Raw genomic sequence first — 14,169 nt, 5'->3', positions numbered from 1 at the left:
ATGTAGCCTACATGAAGGATTGGCACAAACATTTGGAACAGACATTCATGTCCCCCAGAGGGTGGATCCTAATGACTTTAGTGATCCCATAACTTTCCTCTAGTGCCACCATGAGGTTGACATGTGTGGTTTTGAGTGAAATATCTGGACAAGTGTTGGATGGATTTTGATGAAATTTGGTTCATGCATATATGTTCCCCTCAGGATGAAGTGTAATCACTTTGGTGTTTCCTTAACTTCTCATTTACAGCCATCAACGGATCAAAATTGTTAATTAGTCCAACACTTTGGTTTGCTGCTAGCATGCAGAATACTAGCTTGCTGGATTGCTTCCAGTATTGAAGTTATGTCATCTTCTTCTGACTTTGACGTTATGCAAAAAACCCCATTTTTTGCAAACTAAATCTTGGATTTGAGGAAGAAGGAAATCTTGATCCAGCTCTTTGGGGCCAATGTAGCATCCAGACTGCGAGATCATGTGTAAATACTAGGGGTGTGCCCGAATACAAATATGTTATTCGGCAAAGCACAAATAGTGGGTTTCTTACGAATATTTGTTTCTTGCAAATATTTTAAAAATTACTTGTTTTCGGGAAGAAAAAAAAAGAAAAGTCAAATACCAGTATGCAGGTCAGTTACATCTCTATCTCAGTCTCTCTCCTCTGCTCCTCTGTTACGTCTATCAGCAGGTCTCAACAAAGGGAAGCCACATCCACCTGCTACATGACGCACATTTCCTAATTTGGACATCACTCCTGGAGCAACTGACACTTTAATTTTCTAAAATTAAAAGCGTAATAAAAAAAAAACACAGTATTTTTAGACCTCTTTCCACTTTTATTCGAATACAAATACAAATAATTTTGCTGCCTCAACAAATACAGATACAAATACAAATACTGGGCCCTCTGCACATCCCTAGTAAATACACCCAACAAATCTTCTACGGTTTAACGATGACCTTTTCTTCACATCCTCAGACATTATGAGTAAAACTTTAATGGATTATCATCCTGATAGTGCTCCAACAGTGTAGCCTAATTGTTGGCAACCATGTAATTCATGTCTGTCCTTAAGAACTTGACATACATAACAAAAAGTTTAAGTGAAATTACTGATTTTAAAATGTACTCAGCTCAGACACAAACAAGCTGCTCAGTTACACTCTTAATTAAAACCCTGATGACATCCCAGAAAAGCTCATTACTGTGTTTAAAATAGAAGCTTCTGATGGGAACCAAAGCTGCTGAAATCTTGAATTTATCCCACGAATCACTCTGTGGTCTCCTCTGTCTCTATCCAGCTTATAATGTGTATTTACGGATATAATATTCAAATGATTTTTTTTTCTTTCTGATCACGACCTTGCTGCTTGCATTTCTAAATGTGAGTGAGTCATCTGTAAGTCTACTCAACCTGCTCAAGGACGTGGAGCTGACAGAGTATTGATCTGCAGGTATTACTACTTGTCTACTGAGCCAATGCTGCTCAAGTCCTGAGCCAAGGTGAGACCATCCATCAGTGACGCATAGATCAGCACATCCCTCTGTCTGTCTCTCTTCCTTCATCACTCCTCCTCCTCACTCCTCAGCTGTGATGGTTTGAGTCTCCCCTCTCTCTCTCTGTCTCTCTCAGCTTGGATAGATGCAGATGTTCCAGCTGACAGGCAGATTATTTGCCATTTTTCGGATGTTTGGACAATAAGTAAAGTGATCAGATTAAACTTGTAAATTGCATTTGAATCTTAAATCCCCAGAAGCCTCTCAAAGTGACAGTAAAGCGCGGACTGTGGATGTGAGTGTGCGCTGATGCTGAGCGGGAGGAGGAGAGATTTCAGTCAGAGTGGATAGATGCGAGCAAGGACGCACAGAGACGCGCTCTGCACGGACTTTCTCCTCCTTGCTGTTATATTCTTTCCGCGGCCAGTTTGAAGCCCTCACAGGCTGATTTGGGTTTTTTTGGCCAAGAAGTGACATGAAAGCGCAGAAGTCGTAGATGATCTGTGGCTCCGACGCACACACAGATCCTGCAGGTTCGGCGCGGAGGTCCGGTAAGCACTGAAAACATGAAATCCAGGAGTCAAGACCAGAGTTTGTCTGACTCCAGAGAGCTGGACAGATCTTACGATCCGCTTACAGGTAAGTGGAGGCTTTTCAGCATGTCAAATGTTCTCATCTTTTTTCAAAAATATGGAAAATTGAAGTGTAGATTATTGATTGGTTGCTGGCCTGGTTTTATTTCCAGTCAAAATCGTGCGTCAAAAATGGTTGATGAAAGTTTTCTTTGGCTCATCGAGTGCGTGTCCTGAATAGACTTAAGCCTTTAAATAAGTACAATTTCATTTTTGGTCTTTGATAATTAGACTTTGCCCAGTCAGAAAAACATCAGTGAGGTTTTAACCCTGTTTCCTCTGTCACCAGGTACTGCAACGGTGATATTATATGAAATATTATAGAGCAGGAAGTCTAAGAAGAGATTAAACAAAAACGTAATATCACATTAAACATTCAGCCAGTCGGTGTGTGTGTGTGTGTGTGTGCGTGTGCGTGCGTGTGTGTGCCTGTGTGTGTGTGTGTGTGTGTGTGTGTGTGTGTGCGTGTATGTGTGTGAGAATGTGCTCACTAAACAGTTTTACAGCAGCTCCAAACTTTACAGCCTTATTTATTGTATATTCACTTAGTGAATTGGGGTCTGATTTTACAGATATATACTGTAGGTCATCAGTCTGCGTCATCAGGTCATGTGCTGAATGTTTTTGAGTTTGGAAGTTTCCAACATATAGAAAGCTTTGTGAAATGTGTGAATGGTTCAAAGTAAAGGACATCGCAGTACACACATAGTTTTCAATATGAGTTAACTAGGTAGTTTGTTGGAGATAAAGTCAACTCCTCCACATGGCTTTAATCAGGGCTGAATGTTTGAAACATATTAAAATCAGTTGTAAGTGAAGCAGGAGATGATTGAATAACAGCAGCAGTGCTGTTCTGTAGTCTAACAGATGTAAATTTAGTTTGAAAGCACATCTGTCTCTTGTAATAATATTAATGTTGAAAGAATTAGTTGAGTTATAAATTAGTCTATGGGTAGAAAATCTGTAACAATTTTGAAAACAGACAGTTAAAGACATTTATCAAGCCAAATAATCCAAACATTTTAATTTGCAGCTTCTAAAATGTGAACATTTGCTTATTTTCTCAGTTTTATGTTTCTGTAAATTGAATTGTGAACTACTGGCTAACAAAACAAGCAATCAGAAGACATCAGCTCAGGCTCTGGAAACTCCTGATGTACATTTTTCATTATTTTCTGTCATTTCATGGACAAAACTATTGATTGATTATATGTAAAGTGTATCAACACATCAGTCAACAATGAGAATGAGTTGGTTACCTGACCTGAATAACATATCAAATTATCAATATTAGTCATATTGTGTTGACATGTTTGTTTTCCTGATGTTCCCTTGATTACCTCTGAAAATGTGATTGTTGAAATACGCGGTGATAAAGAATTGATGAATTTTCTCACTCCAAATAAATAAATAAATACATAAATAGAATGAAAACCTGTCATCTGTTGTCATCTAAAATTATACCTGTCAGTGTGTGTGTGTGTTTATAGTCTAATTAGATCAGTGAGACTCTTCTCTTTGTCAGACTTTACAGTGTTTCATTTTCCTCATGAGAGCTCGCAAAGACAAGCCTCTGTAGAGATCAGTACACACACACACACGCACACACACACAACCGAAATAGACTTTTCCTTTAAAAATAACTGAATACATGTATGAAAATAACTCCTTTCATATCACACAGAGATGCACAGTGATGTTTTAAGTTGGTTTGAAGGACAAATACTGAAATACTGAATTTGAAGTGGAAGTATAGACAGATTGATGGTATAAAGATAACATTTATTTAATGGCTGATAGTTGTTGCTGGTACAATAGCCAGTGTGATATCCATTCAGCAGCAGGTTAACCAAACAGTGAGCAGGTGCATGAACAGAGAGGAGACACAAACAAGCCTTTTTTATTAAAGAGTGAAGCACCAGCGTCGTGGCGATCAGTGGCCTGAGGCACAAAAGTGTGTAACTGCTGCCTTTCCTGTTCATCTCCACTGTATCTGAGAAATAAACACCAAACAGTGACATTAAAAACAAACAACAACAGTGAAAAAGTCTCTGGTGAAAATAGATTTAAAAATGTATCAGCTGTATGTAAAAACACAGAATGGTCTTTATGTGTAGCAGCTGCTGAAAACCTCATGATGTTTACCTCTACGTTCATACATTATAGATGCTAGATCTTTGTCAAGTCATCACTTTCTACAATACACTTCACATGTTACAATGAGCCCGACTGACTGCTGCTGTGCTGCACGCTGCATGTTAACTATTATGTCATAAAACATCGAGTTTATCTTTTTTATGACACACATTTTGGAACTAATTTGTCATTCAGCCGTGAATCTCTTATCTATTTTTAAACTGATATTGTCTTCAGTGTTGTGGCAGTCTTTACTTGAATACATTGTAAAAACATGTCAAGTGCACCTGCTTTTATGAGGGAACGAACCTGCTTTTTTCCCCGTGCGTGTGTGTGTGTGTTTGCACAAGTAAGGTGGCAACACACACATATTTTTTTCATGATGTACGTTCTTTCCTAATCCATAAAAATCTCAACGTTGATAACATAAATGTGCCGTTTATATAACATCATTAAAACGCTGATTTTAAAACATAAACCCCTCAGACTGGAATAGTTTTCATGTTGTAGGAGCCAAATAGAAATCATCTGATTTGCTGGACTGATGAGGGATGTTGTATTAAGATCAATGTTGTGTAACAAATAATCAAAGCTGAATCTACGAGACTGACGCTCGGACGCATGAGTGTGTAATTTTAAAATATGTTTGTGTGTGTGTGTGTGTCCATGGTTTGTATCTGATCCATGTCCTTCTGGGGATTATGGTAAGCACAGAGGCTGTTGCCCGGGCAACATTAGCTTACAAACATTCATTTAGCACTACATGACCCTCCTCAAACAGCCACGACCTCCCAAAGTAAACACAAAATGGTGCCACTGACACACACACAAGGAGGGAAGAAGAGTGTTTTGATTTAGGCTGATAATGAAGGTAAAGTGTAATTCTGAGAGTTGTTACAAATTATTTTCACAGCAGACATTTTGACTTGTAATAGCAGGAAAAGCACAGGTGTTACTAATAACGTTAACGATGGCTCTGTTCTATTCAAGTGTCCCAGTACGAACACACAATACCAGCACCCTGAAACTGAAGCAGCTAAATGGAATCCAGCCGTCATTAATGTTAATATTTACACCTGAGCTTTCATGTCAAAATGTCATTTTTTCTGCTCATAATCAGGAACTTTAGGAACGTTTTTGAATGAAAGTTTTCATTGTCCATCATCACCAGTGACAAGGAGGACACTCAGGTTGTGGTCTGTATGGTTATGAGCTCCTGGGTTTTTTTTTTTTTAGTAAGAGATGTTTCTGAAACAGTAGTCATACTAGTTGCTTGTTGTTTTAAGACGGTTGAATGACTGAACATTGTCTGATGTGAGGCGTCCATATTTGTTTGCTTTTCTGCATTATTAAGTGCCAAGTCGGACATATCGGAGCTTCCAGAAAATCAGAGTTTCTCAGCTTTAACTTGGATGACTTGGATGCTGACGTGGACGCTATTTACAAAACGTAATTACAATAACTCCGACATGATGTGCACATGGCGTTTGGTGTCTTTCGAAAGTTAACTGGGCCTGAGAGTTGGAAACAAATATCCTGATATACTGATTAAAATACACTGAAATTAATTGATTCATATGATGTTCTTCAAAATCTGCAGTGTTCACAGTGGGTTGAAGAACAAAGTCCTACAGTAAAACTTTATGAAGTTATATAAATATAGGTGTGAGGCCTCCATCTTGACCCTCAGAACCTCTTTAGTGCCTCGCTGTCCTTCTGTTACCTCATGTGAATTTCTTTATTTCTTTTAGTCTTGCTCTCCTCTCTTTCAGGTTGAGTTGTTTGTGCCAGTGGATAAAAAGGCGGACAAAAGAGTCTTTTATATGTGTTAATAACAGCAGGGAACAGAGTGTATTGATCTGCCTCAGAGGGCTTCATATGGTGAAATTGATTCACACGGTCAAAGTCACCCAGAGGGTCTCCAGAACTGAGGAAAGGCTGGATAGTTAGAAATCTCAGCACCTAATGAAATAACTGCTGAGCCAGAGCAATTCTCTGCAGATATTCAGTGTTCATTTTTTTCTCTGGACTGTTAAAATGCTACTTTTAAAGCACCTTCACCAGAAGACACAGGCTTTTAGAGGCTGTACTGTCTCTCTAAGAACAACCTCCTATCCTGTTATTGCTGGACTATTGCTGTTACTGCCCTCAGAAAGCATCTCAGTAATGTTGAAACTGTCTGTGATCAATGTCCTGCACTCTGTCACATTTAAAAATATCAGCCAGGTTTGGAGGAAGAAAGAAAGAAATCAGCAGGGAGGCTTTTTTCATTTTATCTCTCTCTGTGTGTGAAAAATAGTTATATAAAAAAAAATCATTATACAGTTTTATTCTCCTGCATCAAAAAGCTGAGATGTGTCATCCTCATTCTGTGTGTGTGTGTGTGTGTGTGTGTGTGTTTGTGTGGCTCTATAAAGCTTTGTTTGTTTTTCCACGATCATGCAGCTGCTACATGTGAAAATTTGATTGACATATCCTCATGATAAGCACACTCAAGGTAACAATGACACACACATGTACGATCACTCCTGCAGGTTCAGTTAATTTCACTTTCTGTTGAAAATAAAATGAGGAATAAATGAACAGACGGACATAAAATCTGGAGGGATGCAGGCAGAGTAACGATCGATTTATTCTCTAAACTATTTTAATCATTTGTGTTCATTTACAGACGCTGTATGCACTCTGTCGGTTAGTTATTAGGTTCCCTTGAGCAAAGCATTTACAGTAATCCCTGTGTTGCAGAGATTATTGTTGTATATTTCTCAGGTGTCGTTCATTTTCACTGTATGTTTCAACTTGTTGCTGTTGCTGCTCCTTGATTGATTGATTAATTGATTGGTTGATTGATCCTAAAACTGAGGACAATTCACCAAAGTGTTCACAGTTTCTGGGGAATGTAAAACTCATTGAACATCATGATACCGTTATTTATTTATTTACTTTTTATTTTTATTACAATATTCGAGATTGGAGAGACGTTGTGAGAAACATATGAGATGTTTTAGTGCTGGCTTCTCCACCCATCTCTCTATTGCCGTTACAGTGAGGTTCCCATTGATTTCATGTGTTGTCAGAAAATCAAACACAGAAGACAAATGTGTCTTACACACAGATAGATGTGTTATATTTTACAGGTTGCCTCTGTAGGTGTCAGTGGGAGAGGAGGAGGTGTGTCATTGATTTTGCTTTAAAAACATCCAACAGGTTTCTCCACCTGTCTGCAGTGATGCTCATTGTCTTTTCTCTGAGTTGGAGGCCTTTTACAGTTGAGTTTAATCTAGTTCAACACTGGCCTCTGCTGGCAGGAAGGGCACATGACTGTCTGCATGTTGGACAAAATATTACACTGTTTGAGCTAATGTTCCTTTTTCACAGTGCACATTGTGACTCATTATAGTAGGAAAAGCACAGATGTTATTAATAACATTAACGATGGCTCTGTTCTATCAATTAAGTCATGACAGTGTGACAGTGAACCAACATGCACAAAACCAGGACCCTGAAACTGAACCAGCTAAATGGAATTCAGCCATCATTAATTGTATTATTTACACCACATCACTTTACCTTTACTGTTATTGTGTTTGCTCTGTGGTTGGTTGTGTGAGTTTATTGTCAGTGTAGGTGCTGTTGTCCAGCACCTCACATCTATCTCTTTGTTCTTTGCTTGTTGTGTGTCTGGCTTTGGATAAGAGAGACTACAAAACAAGATGTCTTCAGTAATTGAAAGCAAGAGAGACCCTTAAACAGAACACGAAGAGAACTGAGGAGCAGGCGAAGCTGCAGAATAGATGAGGAGGTTTTTCTGCAGCAGCTGTTTCAACCCCCTGATGCTCCTGCTGGAGGAGGAGGGGCAGCTGAGCTGTAAGGTCAACGTCAAGCTCATGTAGATGGTGAGGTCCATCAGATCAGGAACAGCTGTAATGTAGTTAAAAAGAGTGAAAAAGCAGTGAAGGAGTACTGGAGCCCAGCATCAGAAAATAAAATGAGTGGAAATCCTCTTTGAACGAAAACGTTTGACTGCTACAGATGCACCATCAAGATGAAAAAAACTCATCTTAGAGCTCTACAGAAGAAACAGAGACAATCCTCAATCACGTTCAGCATGGACCAGAGAAAAAGGAGATATCAGAGACTGTTGAAGATGGACAGACACATCTGCTGCTGGCTGACTGGCGACCTGTCAACAGGTACTGACAAGTTAGACAAAAGAGTTATCAGGAAAGTTATCATCCAAATCTGCTCAGTGTAGCATGATAAGATATTGTTTATTTGACCAATACGATGCCAGTATGAAATCTAATGTATAACGTGTGATATTTAGTGGTTGAAGGTTACAGGTTTAAATATTCTCTTAGATGAATACTTTAGTGTGAAAGTGTTTGAGACTCCTCATGTGTTGCTGTGGAATATTATTGTTTATTTAGGTATGACCTACATGCAGGTGTATGTTTGCTGAATTGACTGAGTGATGTGTTGTTTGTTGCTGGTTGTGTTTTGGACGTGCAGACAGAGAAAGGCGGCTGGTTGTAGCAGAGAATCCTGAATGTTTCTCTAAAAGGTCAAGTGACAAAGTTGTGTTGTGGTTTCTGTAAAGGCCAGCCGACCGTGATGGTGGGTGTCTGTTCTCTTTATTGTTACACAAAGAGCCGACTACTGTGTGTGCGTGTGTGTGAATCTTTCTCGTATTTCCTGTCCTTGTCACTATCAGCCTACTTTTACATCTTAAAGGTGCAGTGTGTAGAATTTAGTGGCATCTAGGATAATGGACTTGGCAGAAATGGAATATAATATTCATGAGTATGTTTTAATTAGTGTATAATCTGCCATGTTGCACTGCCATGTTTCTACAGTAGGCCAGAATGGACAAAAAAAGAAAAACACTGGCTCTTTTTCCTGTTTTTCGCGAGTTTTGCAGCCACTGTAGGTTCTCCTACACACTCAGAAGGAGCGGGGCTGGTGGTGAGGGGCAATATGCAATCTCATCGCCATTAGCCACTAAATCTTACACACTGCACCTTTAAAAGAATAGTTTGTTATTTTGTGGAGTGCTTATTGGCTTTCCTTCTGAGAATTAGATAAGGTCAGTGTCACTCTCATGCCTGTATGGTACATATGTGGAGACAGTTAGCTTAGCTTAGCATTGCATAAAGACTGGAAACAGCTAACCTGACACTGACAAATTCCACCTACCAGCATCTCTAAAGCTCACTTATTAACGCCTGTTCAAACCATGTTATGAATGCTTTTACAGGACTTCCTGATGGCAACTGCAGTCTGGCAAACTTTTTACCTTTGGTTTTTGTACAAATTAAACAAACAAGGTATAAGGTATTAATTAGTGAGCTTTAGAGGCTTTGGACAGAGACCTTTAAAACACTTTTCTTTACCCCTTTAATCTCACTGACTTGTTGGTGGGTCAGTCATTACAAACTCATGCTATGCAGCCAAACATTATTCAAACCCAGATAACTTTATTTTAAGTTCTAGTGAAGATTAGAGTTTCCAAAGATACCAAACATGTCAGGCTGAATTTTAGGAAAATATATATATAGAAGGATGTGCAACACATCTAAAATATGGTGTTTGGGTCTGAATATTTTACTATATTTTACATTGTAGCTTCAATAAAGAGTCAGAATGAGATGATAGAGAATATATATACTCCCAGACAGTGTGTAATAATAAGATTTTAAGACCCATAAGTTACCTAAGGAAAATGAAGGGATTTTTTTTGTCGAAGGTGTTAACTCATTCAAAGAAAAACAAATATAATGTTTTATTCTCCAACACAGGAAAATGAATCACATGAAAGTCGCAGAAATTTATTTATAATCATCATATTTTTTAAACTTACCCTATTTTTTAGCTTCAGTCATGTGTGATTTAACACACTGATGGTTGATCTGATGGTTCACTGGTTCAAAACCAGGTCAGCAAACTCATTTTCTCGCACTAAGTTACACGGACAAGTGATTCAAAGTATTTGAGTGTAGTTTGGCTCTAGTTTTTACATGGTGTCCACTATGTAGGCCACTCTATCTGTGTCTAATCTGTGCTGTGATTGGTTATTTCCAGGTAATCCACCATCCAAACCCAATAAAAAGACCATTAAGCAGCGGTTCCTCAAACTGCTGCCCTGCTGTCGCTCTGGCTCCAACCCTTCAATTAATCAAAGCAAGTGTCATGATGCACTCTCCTCCATCACTCAGATTTCACTTATACAAATTTATAATAACTGCATGACAATAAAACACAGATCCTGTTAAACATCATCTTGCTCTTTTCTAGCCTCTATTTACTCCACTTTCTGCTTTTCCTCTCAGCACAGTGTTTCATGTACACTGTTGTATCTCAAGTAGTCACTATTTGGTTTCTCTCCCCACATGCAGCAAGTGAGGTTGATGAGGGTGAACGCTCAACAGTGCGTTACAGACCGGAGGGGCTCGACCGTCTCGTAGAACAAACCAACTTCAGCAAGAAAGAGCTGCAGATCCTCTACCGGGGATTCAAAAATGTCAGTGAATGTTTGATTCTTGTACTCTTGAATAACCATGAACAGTATAATTGTACAGAGTTTGACCACCATAGATCTGTGTGTATGGATTTATTTTATCATATGATAATGCGTGTGGATGTGAGCATATGCGTGTATATCCGTGTATTTTTTTGACATGATAATATTTTGATTTCCACAGGAGTGTCCCACTGGTGCTGTGAATGAAGAGACTTTTAAAGGCATCTACTCCCAGTTCTTCCCTCAGGGAGGTCAGTCAGACTCTTTCTTTTCATCCTGTGTTTTTATCTTTATTTAACCAAAATTCCACCAGCATTTCTCCAATACCAAAATATAAAATTGTAAAACTGTGAAAATAAACTCTTTACACTGCAATGTCTTATTAGAAAATCCAAAATGTAAATGTGTTCGGTGTAACTTCATTGTCACACACAGCGTGGGAACTTTGAGTTTTGTATGGTGTTCTGATTTGAATCTTTAGTCAAATGCTCACAAAAGCTGTTATATGTTCATTGTGTAACCTCACTGATGATATAATTTGTGCTCAAATTTTATTTAAACATTCTCAATGTTTCTTCTATCACTACAAATCTTTTCTACACCTTTGCAAACATGAATTTCTCATGTTTTCACAGGTTAACAGAAGGCAACATACAACCACAAGCTTTAAACACACACTTAACTGTACTTATGTACTTAACTGTGTGATGTATCTAAATCACATTCTGGTTTGCTGCTCCTTTATTTCCTCTACAGACTGACATATGTCTTTTTTATCAGTAGTTATACACAAATGAGTTAACTGGATTGTTAATTTGTCATTGTTAAATCATACATTTACATGATATTTGCATGATCCCTTTATTTTCTCTTTATTCCAGATTCAAATATGTATGCACATTTCCTGTTTGAAGCCTTTGACACGCACAACAATGGAGCAGTCAGCTTTGAGGTAAGACACGCGTCCCTTCACTCTTCTCTGATGTCCTCCCCAACCCCTCTTTTTTTCCCATCATTTCACTCTGTTGCTTTATTGTACAGCAAGTTGTAACTGTGTTCAGAAAAGTGCTGTATATACTGTATGAAGTTTACTACTTTTTTATTATCACTTTTTTTAATACATCATTCTATGTTGAAATTACTAATTTTTATTCATTTGAAACACAAACCTTATTATAACTGAGTCAATTTATTATTCATGTCTTGCATCTTGCCTTCTCATGAGACAGAATATTTCACTTCCTTATTTCACTGTATTTAAAGAAAATTAATCTTTATCTTCCCACTGAACATCTTTCTCTTCTCTCTTTTACCTTCCTATTTCTCTTGCTTGCACCTTTTGACTCATTCCTCGGGTCTTTAATCTCTCTCATTATCTCATTAATGCCTCAGTTTTCTTTTTTCCTCATGTAGGACTTTGTTATAAGTCTGTCCATCATCTTGCGAGGCTCCATCACTGATAAACTCAACTGGGCCTTTAACCTGTATGATCTCAACAAAGATGGCTGCATCACCAGAGAGGTACTTGCATTGTTACTTCTCTTTTCTCACTTTGTGTTTGTATGGAAGTTGTGTGGTTTAGGAGAAGGTCTGCTGTAGCTGTCCTGTATTATGTATTATTCTTATTTCTTTTCCTCCTTTCTCTCTGTCCAGGAGATGACAAACATCATGCACTCCATCTATGACATGATGGGGAAGTATACTTACCCTTGCATGAAGGATAACGCTCCAAAGGATCATGTTGACAGCTTCTTCCAGGTAAAACACAGAAATGATCAAACCAACACACTCCACATCTCCCAACAGTAAACTCAAAGTGAGTCAAAGCATTTATTCAAACCAGCAAATGTTCCCATGCACCAGCGACAGAAAAAGACTGATGTTCATCTATGCATGTACTGTAGATAGAGAACAGATCTTAATCACTGCATGTTGTTTGGTCTTAACTTATAGGTAACCTGTGGAGTTTTTGACCACTAGTAGTGCGATTAGTTTGGATCTCCTGTACACATGTACATGAGCGACACATGAAACTTTCCTGTAGTTTAGTAATCATGGTTGTAAACCATGTTTACAATGTTTTACAATGTTTAAGGTTTCAAAACACTTTTTATGAGAAAGCAAATGCATTCAACATGTTTGTTAGGCCTCAAAGACACATGCAGTGTGTTTTGGTGAGCAAAAAATGATTAATACTCCTGGATGCATCCTTTAAGTTACCATATGAAACATCTGTGACTGTGTGTCTCATTTTTTCCAGAAAATGGACAAGAACAATGACGGGGTGGTCACCATCGAGGAGTTTTTGGAGACATGCCAAAAGGTCTTTTGGATTGAATACTCTCAGCAATATTTCAAACATATTTAAATGATGGGACTATAATGAAAACTACAATTTCATCTCTAAGTAAAATCTTTTGTCTCCTTCTTCTTTCCATCCAGGATGAGAACATAATGCAGTCCATGCACTTGTTTGACAATGTGATCTAAGGCTTGTTGGAGGCAGACATGAGCTGTCCACCTACCTGGAGCTCCACTTCAGTACTTCTGCCCCCAGCCAGCGTGGGTGTGATTTTTGGGCTTAAAACGGTGCAGGACATATACAACAACCACCAGAGTCATCAGTTTTCCCACTGGAGTCCAGTCAGGGTGGATTCTGTTGTTTTAAGATCTTGTATCATGATTGAATGATCTCATACACTATTTGAACGAGTGTATTTAAGGCTGCGCAAAGGCAGCTCAATAACAGTAAGCATCAATGAACAGATGCCTAAAAAACACAGCAGATATGCACAATAAGCAACTGCAACTTCATCCCATGACTTCTGCACCCACACAAATAATTATTAACTTTTAAAATACATTTTCTCAATAGCATGTATCACACACATGAGAGAGAGAGACTGAATGTAGAGACACATGCTTTCTATACTCACAGTCACACTACAACGAGGGACGGCTCTAACAAAGGGATGAAGTCTGAAATCAAGCAATAATCTTATAATAACGTCATATCAAATCTTCTCTGTCCTCAGTGTCCTCACATTTTATTATAGTGTATTGTGTCTGCATGATGTGTGTGTTTTGACTGGCCATTGAAATGTTTAATTAAAGTGTTAATATATTTTCTATATGGACATGGAAACAATGATGATGACTGAATAAAACCACACAGTTGCTATGCAAAAGCTTATCATCATTTTCTCCTCAAATTAAAATGCACTATTTAAATGCAAATGGATGTAATGATGGCTCAGTTCGATTTCAGTGCCCACACAGAAGGAAAACATGGGCATAACATCTATGATGACACTCACACTGTAGAGTTTCATTGTTATCTTAGCAGCTAATGAAGCCACAAAACTGAAATTTTCAATCAAGC

General features: G+C 38.3%; 1 protein-coding gene across 2 annotated transcripts; it reads left to right on the top strand.

Moving 5' to 3' along the window:
* Positions 1-2,019: 2,019 nt before the first annotated feature.
* On the top strand, positions 2,020-14,155 carry LOC121908308 (Kv channel-interacting protein 2-like). Of its 2 annotated transcripts, none has more exons than XM_042428227.1 (9): positions 2,020-2,138; positions 10,349-10,447; positions 10,663-10,787; positions 10,969-11,038; positions 11,669-11,739; positions 12,201-12,308; positions 12,441-12,545; positions 13,048-13,110; positions 13,230-14,155. In XM_042428227.1, the coding sequence occupies exons 1-9, from the start codon at positions 2,066-2,068 to the stop codon at positions 13,275-13,277; spliced, it is 762 nt and encodes a 253-aa protein (XP_042284161.1). In that variant the 5' UTR covers positions 2,020-2,065; the 3' UTR covers positions 13,278-14,155. The 2 variants fall into 2 exon arrangements, with proteins under 2 accessions (XP_042284161.1, XP_042284155.1); XM_042428221.1 differs by lacking the exon at positions 2,020-2,138 and adding an exon at positions 8,195-8,460.
* The last annotated feature ends 14 nt before the right edge of the window (positions 14,156-14,169 follow it).

This window comes from Thunnus maccoyii, chromosome 2 (assembly GCF_910596095.1).
Source record: "Thunnus maccoyii chromosome 2, fThuMac1.1, whole genome shotgun sequence".
NCBI lineage: Eukaryota > Metazoa > Chordata > Actinopteri > Scombriformes > Scombridae > Thunnus > Thunnus maccoyii.
This window is presented reverse-complemented; position numbering and strand designations above follow the sequence as displayed.